This window comes from Leuciscus leuciscus (assembly GCF_965113295.1).
Source record: "Leuciscus leuciscus genome assembly, chromosome: 12".
Lineage (NCBI taxonomy): Eukaryota > Metazoa > Chordata > Actinopteri > Cypriniformes > Leuciscidae > Leuciscus > Leuciscus leuciscus.
In genome coordinates, this window is record NC_138736.1 from 28,429,268 (window position 1) to 28,453,659 (window position 24,392).

Genomic DNA, 24,392 nt, shown 5'->3' on the forward strand with positions numbered 1-24,392 from the left:
TGATGGATTCAATGGTATAATGTATATTAATACAGTGTTTATGCAGACCTTCTGTTCAGTGGCTCTCTGTGAACAGGCTTTGAGAGGCTCCTTGTCTACCATCTGTCTGAGGCGGTTCACTGTGCGGTTCTCACAGCCTTCCAGTCTCAATCTCAGCTCCTTTATCTGGGTGATGTAACTCTTGCACACTGACTCATCCTGTTCCCCTAAATAATTGACATACTTTGTGTTAAGAAAGCTCAAGAAATGCTCTTAAATATTGGAAAAATACAGAGAAAAAAGCACACACATTTTCTTCTTTAATAACATTAAATCCATGCAGTATCCATACAATATATAGGCACATGAAATCGAGCTTGCATATCTATAGAAGCATTTGCATTCAAGTACTTTCATAGAGAATGTTTCAGACCTTAAAGATCAAGTAAACCGGTTCATTTGCACACTTTTAAGTAAGTACACTGCATTTCAAACTGTCAAATGGTGAGAAAATCTGTGAAAAACATGCTAAAAATCCCTGGAGTCAATGTGGATTAGAACAAAATGCACGTGAAAGTATGAAACAAACAATGACATGGACATATCATTCACAGTTTGCTAAAAAATCCACTCTCGGATCTTTACCCAGTGCGCTGTCCTTTTGGATGAGAACAGGTTCTGAAAAATAAGTCTCACAGTCATAATGGGAGTTGGATGGAATGCCCTATCCAGTCCCATCTTGAAATTCCTACAAGTCATAATGCCTTTGTGTTGCTTCAAGCATGCAGAAAAACCTTAAAGTCTTAAAGTCTTAAAACAGGGGTGTTGCTGGGGCCAAGATGACTTTGTATGTGTGCAATTTCATTGAACTGTGAAAGTGATGAATGGTTTCTATACATCAGAACAAACCAGCTGACCTTATTGGACACCCACCTTGTTCAACGGAGCGTAGCAGGTTATCATAGTGTTGAGTGGCTTTGCTGTAACTGTTCTCAGCTTGCAAGCGATCATCAGCACCGAAGAGCTCAGAATCCTGACTGTCACGTATGAAGGCCTGATAGTGCTGCTCCAGCTTCTTCAGGGTCAGTCGATATTCCTCAACTCTCAGAGTCTTGAACTACACAAAATTAGAAAACAATGTCACCTAATTACTATTCATGAGTAAATTTATAAGGTTTATAATGCAACTTTTCAGTTCGTATGCCTCTGCATACAATTAAATAATACATAATAATCAATTTATATCAGTTATAAGCCAATATTAGAGATTATATTTATCGTAGCAATTGATATTAGACATATATACTGGCTGATACTGAATATTTAATTGTGCATGTTAAAATGTTTTTACACAAAACATTTAATACAGTTAAAAAACACTGATAATAATTTAATAATACTGTTAAATGTAAGCTTCAGCAAAACTCAAAATGAATGCACTACCTTTTATGTTTTTGAAAGAAGACTCTTATGCTCACCAAGGCTGCATTTATTACATCAAACACACAGCAAAAACATTAATATTGTGAAATATTATTACAATTCAAAATTTCAGCAGCCATTTCCCTGGTCTACCTAATGTCACATTATCCTTCATAAATTATTCTAATATGCTGATTTGGTGCTTAAGAAACTTTTCTTTTTATTATCAATGCTAAAAACTGTTGTGCAGTGTAATGTTGTTGAAACGTGACTTTTTTTTCTCTCTCTCTGATGATTAGTAAGTTCAAAATTACAGCATGTATTTGAAATAGAAAGTTTTTCTAACAATGTAAAAGTCTCGTAATTTTTCACTTTTGAATGGTAGTGTATTAATTTTTCATACTGTATTTTTTAAATGGACTGATTTTCTTTTTCAGTTATTTACACAAAATGATAAAAAAAATTTAGGCCATTCATTTATTATTAATTATTTGCACCAGCCTTTTAATATAGGTGCATCCTGGGTTCTACTATTTTTTATCAAGTCTTTGAACGTATCTAAAAAGGGGTGAGTGTGCTAGTTACCATGATAAAATTCCAGGAGTTGATAAGCAGGATCTCTCGCATGTAGTACTGCCAGGACAGCAGGCTCTTCATATCAACATGCAGCCTTTGCCAAAGAACCATCAGCCTCTGCAGACTCGCATCCATACTGAGGTTAAAAAACAAATCAAAGGATAAGATGGAAAGCCAAACACTAATCAGAAATATTTGGTTTATATTGCAACATCACAAGAAAACCACACATCTCATCTCCCAGATAGATAAAAGTATGTGAAATCTGAATGTGCTGCCAACTGAAGGAAGGGAAGTCAAGTGAGGTTAGTCTTGTGCACTAGTATTAGGCTGTACTGTGTTACCCAGAGCTGACATCCATAGCTTCTTTGTTGGTGGGAGGGACAATGAAACAGATGGACGGTACTGTGGCTTCATTTCCACTGGAGTTTCGCACTGTCCAATTGTACGGTTGGGAGTTGTTCACCAGGGCACACTCATCTCCTTTGTGTACCGTGATCTGGTCCAAAAAAATTAAGGATGTTAATTAAGTTTGAAGTGATTGCATTGTGTATATGACAATATAATTGCAGTGACTAAGAGCAAGAACAAATGGGTGAAGCTAATTGCTGAGCCTATGTAATAGCAAGATATTCATGCTAGATCACACATTACACCCATGGTTTGCAAGAGCATGATCACACATGTGACTTCTTCATCCATTTTCTGAAAGAGGGACTGGAATATAGAAAAGCAAATAAACACACGGTTCAAAGAGTTGTTTGTGTGTTCTTAATTGAGCCCCTAGGAATAATTTAATTAATTTTATTACCCACGTACACACATACACACACGCAAAAACAAAACAAAAAACAAGTGACTCAATGTCTCTGCTTTACCTCCATTTGTTTGAAGTCACAAACAGCCTGAATGGGTAATTTGCCCTTGACGGGGTGAGCGGTGTTCCTCGGCTTGAGCTGGATAATGGTCTTGGCTCTCCGGTTGAGACCCTCCAGGTGTGTCTTGAATTCATTTAGCTGTTCTTTTTCCTCCTGATGTCCAGAGAGACAAATTTGCATATGTATGTATGTATATATCTATCTATGTATATACAGTCGTGATCAAAAGTTTACCTACACCTTGCAGAATCTGCAAAATGTTTATTATTCTAACAAAATAAAAGGGATCATACAAAACGCATTTAAATTTTTGATTTAGTACTGTCTTGAATAAGATATAATACATCTTACATCTTTATATCTTACATAAAAAGATGTTTATATAGTCCACAAGACAAAATAAAAGTCCCCCCCCCGGCTCTTAATGCATCGTGTTTCCTTCTGGAGAATCAGTGTATGTTTCACTTTCGTAATAGTTGCGTATTAGTCTCTCAATCTCAGTGTGAACAGATGGATCTCAAATCATACTGCAGGGTTCAAATATGCAAAAGATTCTGGAAAACCAAAGAATCTGTGGTACTTGGAGGATTTTTCTGAAGAACAGAGAGAAGTTTTACTGCTCAGGACAAAACAGGATCCCTCATGGATCCTCTAGGTAAGGACACACAGTATTACGAATCAAGTGTATGTTAACTTGAACAGGTCGTTTTTATAAATAACATTTTTATTTTGTCTTGTGGGCTATATCCCTCTCATTTTGTTAAAATAATTAACATTTTGCAGATTCTGCAAGGTGTATGTAAACATATATATATTAGATCAAGCGATTACAAATTTTAATCTAAATAATTACATGATGTGGCGATTAATTAATCGAATTAATCGCACATCAAATTAAAAATTACCCACAAAAGATAATTTAAAGTCATTATGGTGTTAAATGAGAGAAGCATCAAATAGATGTAAAAAATATTTTATTTGATTCAACATAGAATTTATTACACATATACTTTTAGCCTTTAACGGCCATTAGGTTGAGTAAATAATGACAGAATTTTCATTTTTGGGTGAACTGTAATGTTTTTTTTATTAATATGAAAATATGAAAAGATTTTTTTAATGAGATGATAGCCTACTCTAAACAAGAGGCGGTAAATGTCTAAATGAACAAGACATTGAGACATTCATTCATTCGATTCGTTCAAACGGCGGATTCAAGTAAATGGCTCTCTTTGGCTATGTCGAAAACGCCCTCTGTACCCTCATTCACTATTGACTACATTACTCCACTAATATAGTCTACTTGAGGGAGTGAATGAAAACAAGTGAGTGAATTCGGACACTGAGTGCGCCGGAAGGGCTGCAGCTTTTGCATAGTTTGTGCTTGCTGTTTAATAATCATTAAACTTAGCAAACTGGCAGCTACAGTAGTAACTCTGACATGGAAGCGACCATATATAAACCTTAAATATTTTTTTTTTATAATCAAGTAAAAAGGAATTTATACCTGTATTATAATATAATGCTGTAGCCATATTGGACCAGCGGTTTGGAAAATGGATGGATGGCTGTTTCAGCTGCGGGGCGCCATCTTCTGGCGAGACGCGGGAATTCATTCGGCGTGAACGTCAGTGCATTATGGGAATTCTCTCGCCGTTGAGCATACATCGGTTGTACACTTGCTATTGCTGTGCATTGTGGGATTGAATGAGTGCACTCAATAACGTCCACTATGGTTTCGGACAGCACTACAAATGTCTGTCCCCTCAAATAGTGCCCTATTTAAGGGTATTTCAAACACAGGGTTTTTTTTATGAATGTGCCATTGAATCATTGGTTCACCCGAATGATTCGCTTAAAACACGGATTCATTCAGAAACGATGCACCACTGTGTGTTGCTCAGATATGCACAACAGTTCTGCTCTGGATTTATAGGTAATATTTTCATTGGCAAAATTGAGAAAAAGCAGACAATACTGTGTCTAAAATATAACACAATATTAACTTCTTATTTATTGAACTGTTGTATAAAATCAGTATCACATTTGCACTTGTGCTATTCAGGACAAAAACAGCACTTGTGTGATATTGCTTAATTTTATCATGATATAAATACGAGACAAAAATCCATATTGCCCTGATATCTTGAATTTTAGGGTCATTATAACCGCATTCTATAGGCTACATCATGCAGTGAGTTGTTTCATGTTCGTAACCAATCAACTTTATGAAATGTAAGATGAACTACGTAGATCTGGGGCGGGGCGGGTGTGTCAAATGCGTTAATAATTTTACGACTCAAACGAAGCACTGAATTGAGTTAATCAACTAACTGAAATAGAGAGTATGAACTGATTCACGTAAATGTCACTTGGATGTGAACTACAAACCCAGTGATTACAAGCATAAGCAATGACGTACTACTATCATGTGACCTACAGCATCACTTCACCACCATTCACAACTCCTCTGCCGTAGCCTCATGGGATAGTAAAGTGTCCATCAATGTGCACTTCAGAATCTCACCGGAAGTAGTAGGTCATCTGGGTAATTTTCACCTACTATGTATTCTGACTTAATACTCTTTAGGCATACTGTTTTACAGATGAATTTGATTTTAGACACAAGGTCTCAATGAAAATTAATGGTCAAATAAAAAAGCTCATGTACATTTTGGTATATAAAGGATTGTAAAATTCCACTCATATTAACACCCACCACTGCATCTTGTAGCAGATCCTCAAGCCGTGTAACCGTGATTGAGCGGTCACACACATATTTCTTCTTCATCGTGTCCTCCATCTTCTTCATCCTTTCTTCAGCCTCTTTAACATCTGAGAAGAACTGTAGAACAGAAATTTTGGAGATCAAAATAATTCTGATGAAGTAAATCTATTTGGCTGTCTACTTGGATGTGAACTGCAAACCCACTGTTTACAAGCATAAGTGTTTGTTGTGTGTACCTGGAAGTAGGCAGTGTTTTCTTTCAGATGAGTCTCAATGCAACAGCACAGCTGAAGGATCCAGCTCCACTGAGTCTGAAGAGCTGCAGTGAAAGCCTACAGAGAAATAGAATACAAACAGCTGGAGTTTCAAACAATTCTCTCCTAATATATATTTATATGTGATGTATTACTGGAGTTTAATAAGTGTGTAAAATTCATAAATTATGAAACAAGTAAATTTCAGCTATATTTAGCTCGACAGAAGACAATAGTGTCGTTATTCAGCCTAAGTTTTGTTTTCATCCGATAGTGTCAGTGCAGTTAAATAAGTAATATTGCTGGATATTACAGTAAGTGTCCCCGAGTAAGCAAGCCAAAGGTTAACAGATACACAAATTATTAAATGTAAAATTGTGCACCTCCACAGTCTTCCTGGCAGGATGGCCATCTTTCAACAGTTTGTCTCCGGTCATCTGGACATTGTTCACTCTCTTCTCTCTGTGTTCAAGATCTCGCATCAAACCCTACAAGACAGCACAGCAGCATCCACTGTCACTGTCAAATGCAATGAAATGATTTCAGAGGATTCTCTACAATTAAAACATGAACATGATTCCACCTGTAAATTTAGTCCAGGTGGAATCATGTTCAAAAGTGTTGGTGGCCTTACAGAATAGTTGTCCTTCTTGGCGGTCATGTTGGAGTTTCGGTCACTCCAATCATAGTTCACTTCCTCCTCTTCTTTTTCGTTCAGCCACATCAGCTCTTTTGTGGCGGCCACAACAAAAGCGTGCAGCTGATCTAGATTCCGCAGGCGTGACTTGGACGAGTTCTGAGGAGGAACAACAACCAACTCATAAATTAGCTAATTCTATTTCATCAGGCTTTGTGACACTGGGTTTGCAACAAATATATTTTAGGATCCATAATTAAGATTCAACAAAGTGATCAGTGTGTATTAGTTCTAGATTTAAGAGCATACCAGCAGTTTGGCATATTGAAGGTCCAGTTTGCCCAAGTATTCTCGATAAGCTCCCTTACTGACCGGAGTCAACTGATTCTGAGAGGAGAGAAAATAATGTTGGTTTTGCTTTTTCATATAACATTCATTGTAGTCTTAGCCATTCTTAACTCATATTCAGAGTTTAATAAACCAATTTGAATTATTAATACTGTTTAATAAAGAATGTATGATTTATTGAGAACAGAATTGTTTGTACTCTAGTATCCAGTGTGTATCACTCGATGCTATTGTTCCTCAGTTCACAAGAAAATAAATTAGCCAATCAGAACAGAGGTCATTTACAAATAAAAATCTTAAAGATACTGTAGCAAAAACATCACAACCACAAAATTACGGTGCAAGAAATCTAGTTGGACCTCAGGGAACACAATAAATGCTACAAAAGTGTACAATGGCCAATTTTAAAACTCACATGATAAAGAACTACAGAACTATTTATAAATTCTGCTTTAAATTACCTCATCAGCCCGTGCACGGTCAATCTTGTATTTGAATTCCTCGATTGACTGATGAAGGCCACGATGGCTACCGAGTTGAGACTCCACAGTGGGCAGATCTTCGCCCCACTCTGCCCCATCAATGCGCCTCTGGTTCTCCTCCACCCAGGACAGGAGGTCCTGAATGTACTTGAGAGTGACTTCGTCGAGCTCAGGTCTTACGCGCTGCGGAGACTGCTGTAGTGTTTGGACGTGGGAGACCTGGGACATGGACATCTGGGTCATGGGCACCTGCGACACCGTCACGCCAGACTTCAGACGCAGATTAAACTCACTGCGCAGGTTAACCAGACGCTCATGGAGACGGTACACCCTGAAAGAGCCAAGAGACGACAGTTAAAGCTGCTATGAGAATAAATAAGATTTTAATTATTATAAATATTATTAGATATATGGATATTATTATAGATAATATTATTAATAATTGTAAATTAACCATTATAAATAGTTTTTAACACATATTTTCTGTAAAGCATTATTACAGAAAATAGTCTCTTATAAATGAAAGAAGGAATTCTGAAAATTCTGTTTATCCTATGTAAATAAATAAAGTACAATATTCATATTTTTGGTTGATAAGCATGGCATTCAGACCTAAAGACTAGTGCTGAGCAAAAACAATATAGTACTAGCTGTCACTGTATTTCTTTATGTTATGACAGTAGAATATCATACTAACCGCCTGTACATCTGTTCTGCCTGTAGGTGGCGCCCATCTTTAAGTAATTGCACATCATTAAAAAGGTATCGGATCATGTTTTCAGCCTTGTTCAGATCTGCCTCTATCTCAGACGAGTGCTGGATAGGCTTTCCCGCACCCAGCAGACGTATGTCCTGCAATAAAAGCAAAGTTAAATTAAAGCAATTTGCTTACAAATACTGCAGGTTTATCTTCTCAAAATTGGGTCTTTGGATTCAAATAAAGGAATAAATGGCTTTCAATCTCACCGTTTGTAACAGTGTTTCCACCTGGTTGAGCTGTTCCTCGCACAAACCTGACTCCATTTGCACCTTACTGACTATTCTCTGCAGACGCTCCAGTCTGTACATGTAACAGACACACAAATACTCTTTACATAATTCACTACAAGATTAAGAATAAAATTACTGGGCAAAGGCTACATAAAACAATATTCAGACTTTACAGGCATTCGACATTCAATCAATCAGAAAAGCATCAGCTGAATCACTCACACCCTCCTCTCACGGAGCAGGTACTCCAGTCCATGGCTGTCATTCATAAAGGCCATCGCTAATAATCCTAATAATGCTAAATCCCAGTCCAGAGAGGATTTTTCAGAGCGAAGTCGCACAGAATCAGCTATTGATGTTAAGAAGTGCTGCTGTAACTGATAAGGCTCATAAACATTCTGCAGAGCAGCAGCCAGTCTGTCTTGTGACAAATCTTTTTAAGAGACACCCTGTTTCTTGTGCTAAATGCTATTTAATAACAAACGTAATGCATTTATTTTGATGAAAAAATCATCTTAAAGGGATAGAATCAACTGTTTGTTAACCCATATTCTTTAAATGATCTTCTTTTGTGTTCAGCAGAAGAAATAAATTCATACAGGAGAGTAAATGATGACAGAATTTTCCTTTTTGGGTGAACTGTCCCTTTAACTGTAATGAAAGTTTAATGCTTTTCTAACTAAAAAAACTGAGGGGAAAAGTAATTCAATTAAAAAAAAAGATTTTAAAAGTAAAGTCGAGTCCTTACACATTTGTTAATTTAGAAAAAAATTATTATTGTTCAAGATTTGACAATTATCAATTATTATAGTGGAAGTTTCTTGTTAGGGCAAGTCAATTGATTTCTTTCTTGCAAGGTACAGTAGCTTGAATGAGGTAACTAAAACTGCTTAGATTCTCTTCAAAACATCCGTAAAATCTAAACACAATGGCATTATACATTTTAGTACAATACTTTTTGAACCACAGTATTATAGCAAAATACCCCTATAAATAGTCCTGATTATTAAAATGAATAACTGCACATAATAACCATGAGAAGTTATTATACAGATTTCTCACCGTTCAAACTCTGAGCGCAACAGTTTCTCTCGTTCCAAAATGGCCACATGCAGGCGGCCCCATTCCTTCTCCACATCAATTGGGTGGTAACTGGGAGGAACCTTGACCTGACCCGCCTGCACAGCACCCTGGTGCCAAACAAACCCCATGTATAAAGTCAAATCTTGGTAAAAACATGTTAAGAAAACTCATGTAAAAGCGCAAACAGACTGTACTACATGCTTGTTTAAAAGGCAATTACTTCTGTGACAAATTTAATTTACCTCAAAAGACTTGTAAATGTGCTTGGTGCGATTTTTGTCAGTCTCCTTGGCTGGAAGTTCAGACTCCTTGAACTTCAGAAACTGACGCCAAAGAACCTACAACAGAGGGGAAAATGCTTTTTTTAAATTGTTTCGGATGCTTTTCTGTAGTACAAAAGTATGCATTTATGGTCACAAAATAATACTTGATTAAGGTTATATGACATTATAGCTATTTTATACATTTTCCAACACTTCTAGCTGGTAAAGAATAGTGAATTACAGCGGCAAATCATAATTACACATGTATATATGCACATATATGTTCATTAAACCTAAGGATCATGGTACTAACCTCAATCTCCTCATAGCTAGATGGGAACTTGCGTTCCTCAAACACGATAATATGATGCCTGATCCACTGGAGTAACATGGTCACCAGCTCATAATACTCCTGCCAGCGCAACTCCAACTCCTGTACATCAATAAAAAAATGTAAACATCAAAGATAACAATATCAATGGCCCATCATTCTTAATTATATTTTCAAAACACTCACATTGGCCTGGACTCCATCACGAGCGTCAGGAACCCTTGGCATGACATCATACAAAGAGGACACATACGTGATGATGGACTTCTCGTCTGGGTGTGGCACGTCCACATCTGCAGAAACGGAAAATAAACTACCATCATCGTTCGAAAGTTTGGGGTCTCTAACATTTTTAAAAGCTTTTGAAAGAAGTTTCTTATGCACACCATGGCGGCATTTATTTGATCATACAGTATTATGTGAAATATTTTGACAATTATTATTATTATTATTTTTATCCTTTATTTTACCAGCATAGTCCCATTGAGATTTAAATCTCTTCTTCCAGGGAGCCCTAGCCAAAATGGCAGCATAAAAAGTTTCACATAAACAACAACACAAAACAAAAAATGTCTAAGTGTTTCTAAGATTATTATACTCTATAACTCGTTCCATAACCAGGGAGCATAAAAAGAGAAGGCAGTTCTTTTAAATAACAATTTTTATTGTTTATAAAAAAGTTTATTTAAAATTGTAAATAACTGTTTTTAATTTTATTATCATTTAAAATCTAATTTATTCCTGAATTTTCAGCAGCCATTATTTCAGTCTTCAGTGTCACATGATCCTTCAGAAATCATTACAATATGAAGATTTGCTCAAGAAACATTTCTTAATATTATCAATATTGTAGACTGTTGTGCTGCTCATTATTTTTTCTAGAAATATTTAGGAACATTATAAATGTCTTGACTTTTGATCAAATTAAAGCATGCTTTCTGAATAAAAGCATTAAGTTATTTCAAAAACAATCATTTTGAACAGTAGTGTACATTACTTAACATCAGCAAAAAATTTAAGTAAAATCACTTAACAATTAGAACTGTTTCACAGGCCTTAAAGAATATTGTACAAGTCCATTAAATCCACTAAGATTCCCTAAGATTTACTATATTTATCAATGAAAACTTTGAATGAGAATTCAGAGGGATCTTCTCCCTTTGTTTACCTTCAGGATCCAGCAGGCGTGTGACGCCCATGTCTCTCTCTGCTATGCTGAAGGCCTGCTCCAAATTCTCCAGGTTGGTCTGTCTGAACACCTTATTCATGTCGATCAAATTCGGCCTAGAATGAAAGACAGAATTCACAAAATACAGTTAAAGTGGGACATTGAAATTTTTTTTTCAAATTTAAAATTACATTTAAAATTAAAAGACTACACACTTGAATTTTAACACAGATTCTCCTTATTTAGTCTATTATTTAACATTTTAATGTCTGCTTTGTTTAAAGAAATACTTTCCATTTTAGCGAACAAAAATCCAACCTGTATGAATTGTACCTTTAAAATGGAAATTTCATCCAGATCTCATTTGGACGCATACTTGCAGATCACATATTTAACTGCACACTGCTTGGCCAAACCTGGAGGCTATGTAAACATTTGTACCAGAGCCTGGGCAGGTGAAGGCAAGATGGATTTCTCTTCACGGGATTTGAAAAAAAAGCCTCTGTCTAATGTGACTAAGTACTCACTCAACAGCAATCACTGCAAGGCGCCAAAAAACAATTACTGTAAAAATACATGCACACACATGCTCTGCAGCCTCTTAGGAACATGAAAACCTGAACGTCTAGCAAAACTAAATAATTGTATAGTTTACACTTGCAAATGTTTTAAAATTATGCACACAAAATGACTAGGAATTAAGCGCAGTAACTGACATTATCAGTTAAATTGCTAAAGCTACAAAGGCAAAGGCAGAATTGCTTTGCTTTCTCGTTTCAATACAACGAATAAAACCAAAGCATTCATACGACTGTTTGGCTGTCTGGGAGAGCAGATAGCATGGCTGGCCCCAGGGAAGCTCGGCATCTGAGACGAACACCTTTCTGTAAGAAAACCCGTCTAGGGTGGAGAGCCTTTGCTCCATGCCATGTTCAAGATCTCCGCTTTGGGATCCACCACTTGAGCAGGCACCAGGGCTGATGGACCCCTGGCCCGAATCGAAAGAAACCTCTGATGGCACATCTTCACACAGCATGACCACTCGGTCCTCCAGGTCACTGACGGATCCGTGGCTGGACGAGCTGCTGCGACTCTTCTTGGAGCGGAACTTCTTCTTGAGACTGAACATTGCGTTGGATTCAATTTCCAATTCTTTGAAACGTGTGCATTCACACAGGGTGCAGATGGGTATTCTTTCCCAATGCGATTCACTATCCAGTCAACGGTTAGCAAAGTCGTTCCTCAGTGAAAACACCCTCCATCTTATGTCACGCATCAAGCTTTGAGAGCTTCAACTGCACTCCACGGGTTCTGTTTACTGTCCCAGTGCCGTTCAAATAATAATCTGTTTATCATAACGTTTAAGTTGGAAGTGAGAGGCAAGACAAACCGCTCCTTATTTGCTCAAATCTCAAGAGTCATCTGTGTCTGGTAGTGTAGAGTGAACCTGAGCTATGCAGCTGAATGTGAAAAACACACCCTCTGGGGATCCTATTAGATTCAACACGCCCTTATTACAGGATTCTAGTTTTGAACTCTATTCATAAGCGCCAATTGGGGCATACTTGGACTTATATGACATAAACTCAACCGAATTTGATGTGGTTGAGAGGTATTTGTATGAAGGCTGCAATAGGTCGGCAATTCTAAAGATACTGCATGACAGTTTTTTGAATCCCATGTGTGTTGGCACATGAAAGTGCAAACAGGTGAATACCTTTAAGTATGGCATAACTAATCTTGTTTCTTGTCAAACATCACTTGGTAAAAAAAACAGACCCAGCAAGGAGCAGAAGGAGTCTGTGATTGACATGGCAAATACAGCAAGCAAGTCTGGAGATGAAATTCATAAACGGCCCAGAGATACAAGCATATTTGTAATTTCTCAAGAACTAAGATCACTTTATTAAGAGTTTTTCCTTTCCTATTTTTTGAGTTTTTCTTTCACATGAGCACCATGGTTTAATGTGTCCTGAGAATGGACACATTAAACGCTAAGCCTTAGTTCCAATAACTTTTTCTCTATTTACAAGGAGTTTCTACCTGTGTTTATGGATGATGGCGTTGAAGAGCCTGCCATCTTTCCAGCTGGTGGTGAAGTTATCACACCGCAGGCCATGGTAGCCCTCCACCATCCGCTGAGACCACAAGAGCAGCTTCTCCTTGGCGGTCATATCATCTGACTGACCGTTCACCTGGATATCGGAGATCTGATGGAGCAAAGGAAAACAATATAGTTAAATAAAACAAATGATGTATTATCATATAAAAAATACTAGACTAAAGGCCCGTTCACACCAAGAACGATAACTATATAAGCGTCCACACCAGCGGATGATATCGTTCTGTTAATTCTAAGTGCTTGCTGCAGTTTTTTCATCTGCTGCTTTCAATGCTCCAGCTCCTTTTGTTCTGACTGTCAATGTTTTTTAACATTCTTTAGCTGGAAAAATTGTTTTGAAAATGATCCCAACTATATAGTTTCTCCATGCTGTTATCGTTATAGTTATAGTTGTGGTGTGGACTCTGCTATTATTTTATATTTAGAACGATTAGTACTATATCTTTATCGTTATTGTTATAATTATAATTATAGTCCTTGGTGTGAAAGGGCCTAAAGCATATTTAGAAACGACTGTCATTTTAGTGTCATATATATACAGTATATATATATATATATATATATATGTATACAGTACACACACATATATTATGTAAACACAAACCTTTATTTTGGATGCGTTTAATCGCATTTAATTGTTGCCCAGCACTAATTATTATAGAAAACAGACTAAACATATTTGGAAACTATAACTACAATTTTCATATTACGTTAAAATAAAAGTAGAATCAATGTAAATATAGTTTGAATAAAATAGATAATGTATTATATAAAATTATTATATAACATTTCTGACTAAATGCAGTTACTGCAATTAACGTTACTATATTAAAACAAAGTTTGCACTGTTTTCAGTAAATGTCTGTTTCATAGTTAAAAATGTGCAGATTGTTGCTTTTCCAATAATGAAAAACTACCCTTTAACGCTCTGGGAAAATATGGCATTTCATAATTTAAGGTAGGGGGAAAAAGTATACTTTAAATACCCTCATTGTTGCCAAGATACTATGGACAAACATTGTGGTTAGCAGTGATCATAAGATTCGTTTATAATAAGAGGCTTGTTCAACTTTTAGTCTGTGATTTTGCATGTGTTCGTTCCTCTGGTGACTCATCATCAGGATTCCCCTTTGGGTAATTACTGTTCAACGGCTAAAATCAAGTTTCCTCCAATTATAAGAGTTTTGTAGGGATGTATGGTTGGCCTAAACCTCTGGATCCTTATACTGAGGATGTACACAATGACTCAGACACGGAAACACGTCCTCCTCCCTCGCAGCCTAGCTTTACGAGAGCCAAGAGGGTCATTTAAGGTTCCTTTCAATGCAGGATTCCTTTTAAAGCCTCTCACAAACTTTAGTGGTGAGAATAAGCTCAACAATTAAAAGGTGTTAGCAAAGATCTGGTGCCAGACTCAATAGTAGAGACTGCATAATTTAAGCTAATTCTTCATTGCTTTGACCAATTCTGGATTGTGTTTATTGTATTATATATAACCTTTACTCTAGGTATGTCTAACCAGATAAACAACTCAATTTATAACTTGCTGAAAATAACAAAAAATGTGACCCATTCAAAAAGTTCTACACAATAAGCTTTTGTGAAATGACAAATGCATTTTAAAAATGGAAGGAAAAAAACACAATTAAGATGCATTCCCACAACCAAAAACAGAACGCTTGGTCTCATGATTCACCAAACCACCATGCCAGCGTGCCTGCTTCCCCTTCCTTAAGGGAACGTGTGAGTCACCAACCGAAATGGACACTGTCCCAGCCCATAATCCCCCACAGGCTTACTGTGACATCAAAGACTGACGCTTGAGTTTTTATTTCCCAGAAAAGAATGCGCTCCAGTCTCCTCATAATGAGAGAAAACCTTGAGCAGTAATCCAAAGACAACAGTGCATTGGCCTAGAAAACCAACCATATGTACCTGGTACAAAATTCCTGTTGGTTCTCTTCATTGTTTTGTCTGGCATTTTTCTTATAAAAAAAAAAAAAAATCAAGTTCATGCACAACCTAACTTGAGGTCACGTCTGAAAATACAACCAACAATTTGCTGTGTTTTGTGGGTGGGCTGAGTTTTATATTTGGTACATTAATGAAAAGTGATCTCTATATCACTGTTGCCAGATGATTCATTAAACCCTGTCACGAGTCTGCACAGATGTCTGTGTTGTTACAGCAATAGTAACAGTAAGTTGAGAGTCTAAAACATTTAGAAACAGTTAAAGGGGAAATGAAAATCTGTGAAGCAAACCTATAGACAGCATTTAAAACGAATAAAAGTGTGTCTGCTCTGTGTAAGTAGAGCACAACCAGTGCTACACCAGACCTGGAAGTGAAGAATGATGGTCCATATTAGCCCGAGGGTCAGTTTTGGATTTCCATCCGCAATGTCGTCGTTTCTTATGTTTACCAGTTTCACCTGTCAAACAATGAGATCTGTGTTAAAAAGTGAAATTGTATAAGGCCAGGGTTTTCAATCAGGAGTCCATAGCCCTCTTTGGGTCTGTAAAGATACTGAAGGAGGAAATAAAAAAATAATTAAAAAACTAAACTCATGATCTGTAATGAAAATGTTAGTGAATGTTTTTATTAAAAAGTTATCATACCTTCTGACCAATAAAATCTAGCTTTATATGTATCATATCCCTGATCCCAGATGGTAAAACAAAGATAAATATATAAAATAATGGCTTAGAAAGTGTTTGGTTCACTGTACCTGTCTATGTTTGAGGAAGTCCAGTGCGATCTGTACATTCTGTAGTTTGTGAAAGCGCATGCGACCCTTCTCTCTGGGCTGGAAAACAAATAAAAGGAGAGATTAAAAAAGGAAGATGAGTTCTCAAAGAATTAGATGCGGTTATGAGAAGACCGAGATTATAGATGTACTGAAATGAATGATAAAAAAAAAAAAACATTAAATAAACAAACGTAACAATAACTAGGGTAGGGATACACCAGCAAAGATGATTATAAAGATATAATAATGTCTTGCCTGTTTCAAACACAAAAATACGCTAAATGAGACAAGAAGGTGAAATTGATCATTCAAACATTTTATTGAACAGTAACACTGGATAACTGCTTTGCACTTTTGAATTGCATTGAAAAGACTATTTAAACAGGAAAAAATCCAATATTTCTTATATATACTGAAAACTATATAACCTATACAGTTTACAACATTGATTATTAATTATGTTTGATTTATATTTGTGCATCCCTAAGATAAAGTAAACCATAACTAGACAAATTCACAATTTCTTTCTACTATCTTACACATTTCATGAAATAATGCATTATCTTTTTAAAAACGCAGAAAAGACACTCTAATATTTTAAAGACAACTGCATTATTCTAGATCATAACCTTATTATTCTGTAAGCCAAGGACCAGAGATGTTCCAGCTTCATTATCTATGAATCTATGAACCGGAATGTAAATACACCCACTATGCCAAAATGTGGACAAAATGCACCAGCATACAATAAGAACATGCAATGACACTTGTCAATCAGTCATCACAAGAAATAGCCAATCAAAAGCTAAGCTGTCCCATGAGCCAGGCTCTTATTGGCTTGCAGTGCATGATGTCACCAAGGATTTCAAAGGATCCCATGTCTGCAAACACGAGAAGACATGAATCGATGCATAACTAAAACAAATTTAAATTCCTGAAACCCTGTAGTTAATGGTTCCCTGAAAGTGAATGCGATGCATTCCAGAACATTCCATCACAAAAACAAGAACCGAAAACACTAAATAACCACCATGACTTTTTAAGTCCTATAGAGTGCAACAGTTGGGTTCCGGAAGTAAAAATCCATTCATTTTCTCCATAAGGTGATTTATTTTAAACGATAACGTATAAACCTTTAAAGACAGACCAACCGTGAGCTACGAGGTTTTTAATCCATGGCATTTGCTTCTGCTGAAACCGCCAGCCGCCATTATTTCAGATTATTTTTTTAAATGATTGTGTTTAACAGTTGTATTCCTGGTGAAAACTATATTACCCATGATGCAGTTCAGAAAATTACACCAATCAGTCGAAAAAAGCAAGATCCAAAATAGCTTTTTAGCTCCGCCCACTCCAAGGAAGCACTGCAAATGACGTAATTGAGTAGTTTTATATTTCTCGATCGTTTTTAATTCGATTGCTGCTCGCAATGCTTCACGGGATTGTAGTTCTTTCCCACACTAAAACCGTTAAGTACATAGTCTATTATTTTAGTCCGATTTTCAAAACCTTTTTTCTTTGTAGCTGATTGGCTTGGTTCATGGCTTATAACTCTTTAACAAAGACTATTTTAAAATCCCTATGGGAAAAATTAATGAAAAACAAACAAAAAAAAAACTTCCGGAACCAGCACCGCTGAAAAAGTGGGCGGGCACTGTTGCACTCTATACAAATAGTAGCGTGATTTATTTGACTTTTTAACTGAATACTTTCTCGAACATGGGGGGAGGACAGCACTGTCAACAGGCGACATGATAAAGGAAGTGACATCATGCACAACACATTTCCCCTGGCAGTGACACATGCCACACCCCTTTCCGGGGAGGCGAGCCGGAAATTTTCAGACCCAACTCACCAACCGCGAATTCCTGACAACGTCTCGCTCCCTCGGCTACCACAGCAAGAGCATCGCAAGAGAGGAGGCAAAGGCAAAGGGGTCAAGGTCAGGGCAGAGGTGAGCAAACAGGAAGTTGAAAAAGGAATGGTCAAGGGGGTCAAACCGGTGCAGAGTTGAAACTGAGGCAGAAAATGTCAGATTGTTAATGTGTTAAAGGAGTGAGACGCAATGCAAAAAAGACACAGTCACAGTAGAAGTGCTCATCAGGAAGGGGAGATGTGAGGAAGCATTCATTCCTACCAACACATTTCTGTATGCATGGTTACTCCCACTGGTCATACAGATTTGAATGCCAGATGTCAACCATTGATGCATGCAAAACAAATCTGAGGGACACGACATTGAGGGTGTTAAAACTATAGGACTATCCAATCAGATGCAGATTTGAAGGGTAACTTCACTTAAACACAAACTATAGGGTCTTTAAAGCAAGAGGACACAGGTAGAGGAGGGGCTTATGTTAAGGGAACAGATCCAGGTAGTGAGAGTTAGCCTTGCCAAACTGATGTTTGGAACTAGGTTTTGAATAGGGTTGTGGAGGGAAAATGTGATCCCACATCAGCATTTACTTACCAGTGTCTCTCCAGACAGCACCTCCAGCAGTGAGATGAGGTTGTGTCCATCTCTGAGATCCTCGTACAGGTCTGTGATGTGTCGCTGGGCCTGACAAAAAAAACGGGAAATCATTACAAATTATGGAAATTGTGAGAAGTGGAAGACTGTATGATTAAGACAATATTATGCTAATAACACGGGAATGCTTGATTATTATAACTGATTGACTGTCAGTTTTTTTTTTTTTTTTTTTATTTAAGAATTAAACTGATCAAAAGTGACAGAAAAGAAATTAATAATGTCACAAAATATTTCTATTTTAAATAAAAGATGTTGTTTTGAACTTTCTATTAATCTAAAAATACTGAAAAAAATGTTAAGCAGCACAACTGTTTTCAACATTGATAATAAGAAATGTTTCTTGAGCATCAAATCAGTATAATATAATAATTTCTGAAGGATTATGTGACACTGAAGACTGGAGTAATGATGCTGAAAATATAAGGAATAACAGGAATAAATTACATTTTAAAATATATTCAAATAGAAAATAATTATTTTAAATTATAATAATATTTCATAGTATTATGAAATACTACTTTTGTATTTTTGATCACATAAACGCAGAAAATTATTTTAAAAAACATAAAAAATTCTGACCAACATAAAACTTTTGAATGGTATTGTATTTAAAATAATTGTACAGTATGTCAACTTCTAAATTACTTGTTAGGTACGTTTATTTTTTGATAATGACCATCTGACTATACATGACCTATTGTTTTATTATCATCCCATATTTCTTTCTAGAAGAAAGTTTAAAAGTTAATTTAAAAATGTACCCGTAAAAATCTATTTTGTAAGCATTAAGACTACAAACAAAACATACATGCCACAAATATCATGATGTTTCCAGTCTCTGCGAAAAATATGGGTCAAGGTCATTTAAGCTGACCTTTCTCACAAAAAAAAAAAAAAAAACAACAAAAAAAAAACTATTCAGACAGAGCTTTCCATATGTGACTCAGTTTACAATGTGGGAACTAACACCAGACATCCATTAAAAATAACCGTGGGATTTTAATATTTATAAAAATGTCTTAGGAAAGAGAAGTTAGATGGTTATGTACTACAAAATTCATACATTTGTGGGCCACTGTATCTAATGAAACAATATTTACTGTTTGACAAAGGACAATATCTGGAGGCTGAAGCAGTAAACACAGAAAGTACTAAAGGAGACAGAATACACAAGGGGGAGACATCTAAAGTGTTAGAAAACTGCATTTCATGCAAGGAAGGCAGGGAGGGTGTGTGTTAGCTCTAGGTTCAGATGTAGGAAACTACGGTGCATGTGAAACCCATGCAGGTCATAACAGAAGTCACTCTCTGCAAAGGTGTGATCACAGACACCACCTACCTCTGCCTTCCAGTGCTGACATAGACACATGGAGGAAAGGATGGAAAATGGAAAGATAAAAAAGAGAAAGGTTGGAACAGATGGGAAATACAATGAGAACTGTAAGATAGACAGTGAGAGACAAACAGATATAACAGTGAAATGAGCACAGATGACATTGTAATAGAGTATTGTATGATGGTGTGAATATAACATTTAAATTGATTTGAATCTTTTAATGGACATTTAAATGTATAAAATGATGACTGAAGCTAAATATATTTGTTTAGTTTTAATATTCAATTATGAAGCAACAAATCAAATATGACAGAGCACTGCACATACTGTATGTGACATAACATCTACATTAATTGTCTTTTGAATGTAATTCCAAGCTATTATTAAAGGGATACTTCACCGATTAGCATTAAGCTTTGTATCAGTAGAAACCCGTAGTATTTTCAAATGACCGGTTTTCCCTCCCTCATTTCCCCCTGAGACGAGAGATTTCTGTATTGTGTGTCTGGAAAAAAAAACTCAGATGACGCAAAAATCGTCATTTTGCGTCATCGGAGTCTTTTTTGGCCAAAGGCTAGAGACTACAGCCAGTAGTAGGAGCCAGCTCCGCATGTTTTCAACACACCCATAGCGGGTGGGATCTCATGATAAAACGGCGTCTTTTCAGTTTCGAGTCAACTAGTAGCCTAGTTGTATCATTTCTTCTGATACTGCCCTCTGTAACCGGAAGGCGTGGCTTGGGAGTGGCCTCGTAGGGCTGCGAAGCAAGTGCATTCTGGGAGCTGTTGTCTTTCATCCACATGAGCCAAAAATACATTTTCTAGCTTTTCTCAGTCTAGAAGGCACCAACTTCTAAAGTAATTGCACATTTCTACTACATACATGACCCAATTTAAATACACATTCATCTTTCCAGCGGTGAAATATCCCTTTAAGCCAATGAAACATCACTAACACATCTGCTGAAACCATCATTTTGGCAATTCATTCTTAATAAATCTTTTTGATCTTTAAGGTTGGCGTTCTCTGTGCCCAGATTGAAATGAGAGACAGAAAGGCTTTGCTGCTGTCCCAGGTTTCCATCCCAAACGGCACACGAACAACCCACAGCAAAGCCTCTGAGTCACTGGATCTGAACTGCAGACCACCAAATAAACCCTACGCCTCCTCGGAGGAAGAAAAATCAGTCTAGCACAATTCAAAAAATAACACTGCTTCGGTCAAAATGAAAAGTGCTTAACTATTTTATTTTAATAATAAAATGTTATAATTATTAAAAAAATTCAATTTATTATTATTGTTTTATTTATTTTACTTTTTTAGATGTAGCCTAAACAGGGTTCATACAGATTCTGTTAAATAGGTATCTGATGTTTCACTTCATAGAGATCAATCCATTGACCAGCGCTGTCAGGCATGGTAAATCCCCTTAACCATTGAAAGGATATGACAAAGATATCACCTTCCTCATTCAAACTGATTTTTTCCAATTAATATATGATTGACCTGAAGAATGAAAGTTCTTTAAATGAAAGTATCATATACTTAATATCATGTCAACTATATCTCAGTCAGGCTGCAGCGTTAATTTTGATTGAAAAGATTGATTTAGTGAAAACACTAATTCAAAATTCAAGCACTTTTCAAGTACTAATTCAAAAATATGGCTGTTTTCAAGGGTTTTCCAAGACTTAAATTTCAAAAAGTCAAAATCAAGTACTTCAAGTACTTCAAGCACCTTGTACGAACCCTGCAGAACATGAAGACAATTTTAAAGATCCACTATGGTTAAAAAGAAAATTATTGTTAAATATATTTCAACACATTCAGCTTGTGCAAGAGAAAGACACTTTTTACCCATATCCTTGATAAGTGTATTTTAAAATTTTTTTGTTGTTGCTTCATTTTGCTTTAAGTCGAAAAACAAAGGCAAAAGAAAAAGTTGTTTAACTTGAATTTTATATATATATATATAAAATCACACTTTTTCCTTCACACCTTTTTAAATACAGATTTTAAATGATCCTGCAGTGTGAAATACAAATATACAAATATTTAATGTCTAATATGAGGTCATAAGAGCTGAATGTATAATAATTAAAATAATTAGAAAAGTCCATTTAAAATAGTTTTAGATAGTGTTTTGTTTGACAATTGTTGATCTAATTGTCACTGTACAGTACAATGAAGCATCACTCGTTTTGCTTTCTCTGTTTGTTCTAGGGGTAAAACAGTTGTTTCAAATTGGCGGAACTGCTCGTGGAAGCAGCCAGGACAGGGGGCGCCTGTGGGCCAGACTGTCGGATGAAATACAAGTGGTACCAAGAAAACGATCCGTTTCTTTTGGGATATAAAATGAGACCAGATGTCGATGACTCATCCTCAAACACTCATAAATAAATAAACAGCACCTTTCAGCAGTGCAGTGTACTGGGTGTATACAGGATGATTATTTAACCACCATGATCTCCGCAGCGGTGGCACTCAAGTACAATACATTCGCCATATGTTTTCACATACAGGTTAGACAAACAAAAACTGTATATCCCGTTGAAATGATGGCTTTTCTCTCAATTCTCTCTCACACACGCTCCTATCATTTTCACTCTTGCACTTCGTCATACCCTGTTATTTTCCATGTAATGACAGACAAATAACAATGTTTTCTGTGTCGTTTTAGTATGTGCTAATAGTTCCCAATCAAGCAGCTGTCATTCATTATTTGTAGTTGTCTGCTGCCTTCGACACGGTGAATCATCAGATCCTTATGTCCACCCTCTCATCACTGGGCATCACAGGAACTTCACTCCACTGGTTTGAGTCCTATCTCACAGGTAGGTCCTTCAAGGTCGCATGGAGAGGTGAGGTATCCAGAGCACATCAGCTGACCACAGGTGTTCCCCAGGGTTCAGTTCTTGGTCCCCTCCTCTTCTCCATCTACACCACATCACTGGGACACATCATACAGGCACACGGTTTTTCCTACCACTGCTATGCTGATGACACGCAGCTCTTCCTCTCCTTTCAACCAGATGATCCCACAGTAGCTGCACGGGTCTCAAGCTGTCTGGCGGACATCTCCACATGGATGAAGGAACATCACCTGCAGCTCAACCTGGCAAAGACTGAGCTTCTCGTCCTCCCTGCCAATCCGTCTCTACAGCACGACTTCACCATCCAGCTAGAGTCATCATTAATCACCCCATCAAGATCGGTCAGAAATCTTGGAGTAACGTTTGATGACCAGCTGACCTTCACAGATCACATTTCAAAGACAGCTCGATCATGCAGGTTTGCACTGCACAACATCAGGAAAATCAGGCCTTTCCTAACTGAGCATGCAACACAACTTATCGTCCAGGCCCTAGTCATCTCTAGGCTTGACTACTGCAATGCTCTTCTGGCTGGACTTCCAGCATGTGCAACCAAACCCCTACAGATGATCCAGAATGCTGCAGCTCGTCTTGTCTTCAACGAGCCCAAGAGGGCCCACGTCACTCCTCTGTTCATCTCTCTGCACTGGCTACCTCTCGCTGCTCGCATCAAGTTCAAGGCACTGACGCTTGCTTACAGAACTATCACAGGCTCAGCTCCCTCCTACTTTCACTCACTCCTACGAGTCTACATCCCTACCAGACACCTACGATCGGTCAACGAGCGACGTCTCGTGGTTCCATCACAGAAAGCCACAAAATCACTTTCCAGAACATTCTCATTCACAGTTCCATGCTGGTGGAACGCTCTCCCCACCCTCATCCGGAATGCAGAATCCCTGACAACATTCAAAAGACAGCTGAAAACCAATCTCTTCCGTGAGCACTTAACCTAATAGAAAAAAATAAATAAATAAATAAAATTCCTTTCCCTTTGAAACATCACTTATCAGGCTTATGCTACTCTGAATAATACCTGAACTTCGTATTTTGAGCACTTCTTGCGTTGTTGTTGCTTTTGCCTCTTTATGATGACTCGCTGAATTTTGTCCTAATTTGTAAGTCGCTTTGGACAAAGGCGTCTGCTAAATGACTAAATGTAAATGTAATGTAAATGTAAAATGTAAAATGTAAATGTAGTTGTCAACTTCAAAACAAGTCTTTGAGATATTCCTTCAATTCTTGATAAAGTGGCCATTGGTCAAACTAGACATTGAGAAACATTACTAATACTAGGTGTATATTAATTTTTTTTTTTTTATCCTATACTCTCTAACAATATGTTAATGACCTGAAATCCAATTAATAAATCAACAAGCAAATTTTTTACAAATGCTTTATGGAAGAATCATATGTAGTTCCCCAAAGAACCTTTCAGTGAACAGTTCTTAAAATAACCTTTTTTTTCTTAGTGTGAAGAACATTTAAAAAAATCTAAAGAAACATTGTTCCACTATAAAGAACCTTTTGTTCCATGGATGTTAAAGCTTCTTCATGGAACAGGAAATGCCAATAAGAACCTTTATTTTTAAGAGTGTAGAATCAAGCCATTGAGCAAAAGGAACATGCACATTGCATAT

General features: G+C 36.8%; 1 protein-coding gene across 6 annotated transcripts in view; it reads right to left on the reverse strand.

Annotated features, from left to right (window-relative positions):
* The window catches only part of pleca (plectin a), a 94,094-nt gene that overhangs the window by 17,340 nt on the left and 52,362 nt on the right, over positions 1-24,392 (reverse strand). For all 6 annotated transcript variants that reach the window (XM_082185638.1, XM_082185639.1, XM_082185640.1 and 3 more), the window contains exons 3-24: positions 18,481-18,570; positions 15,990-16,067; positions 15,600-15,692; positions 13,183-13,349; positions 11,140-11,255; positions 10,158-10,264; positions 9,954-10,073; positions 9,620-9,715; positions 9,357-9,484; positions 8,271-8,364; positions 8,002-8,156; positions 7,284-7,635; positions 6,784-6,861; positions 6,472-6,633; positions 6,221-6,325; positions 5,820-5,915; positions 5,575-5,700; positions 2,856-3,008; positions 2,322-2,476; positions 1,987-2,113; positions 913-1,096; positions 49-206 (exon numbers count right to left, since the gene is read on the reverse strand). In XM_082185638.1, coding sequence (XP_082041764.1) covers positions 49-206; positions 913-1,096; positions 1,987-2,113; positions 2,322-2,476; positions 2,856-3,008; positions 5,575-5,700; positions 5,820-5,915; positions 6,221-6,325; positions 6,472-6,633; positions 6,784-6,861; positions 7,284-7,635; positions 8,002-8,156; positions 8,271-8,364; positions 9,357-9,484; positions 9,620-9,715; positions 9,954-10,073; positions 10,158-10,264; positions 11,140-11,255; positions 13,183-13,349; positions 15,600-15,692; positions 15,990-16,067; positions 18,481-18,570 — 2,940 coding nt within the window. The remainder of the gene's footprint in view (positions 1-48; positions 207-912; positions 1,097-1,986; positions 2,114-2,321; positions 2,477-2,855; positions 3,009-5,574; positions 5,701-5,819; positions 5,916-6,220; positions 6,326-6,471; positions 6,634-6,783; positions 6,862-7,283; positions 7,636-8,001; positions 8,157-8,270; positions 8,365-9,356; positions 9,485-9,619; positions 9,716-9,953; positions 10,074-10,157; positions 10,265-11,139; positions 11,256-13,182; positions 13,350-15,599; positions 15,693-15,989; positions 16,068-18,480; positions 18,571-24,392) is intronic.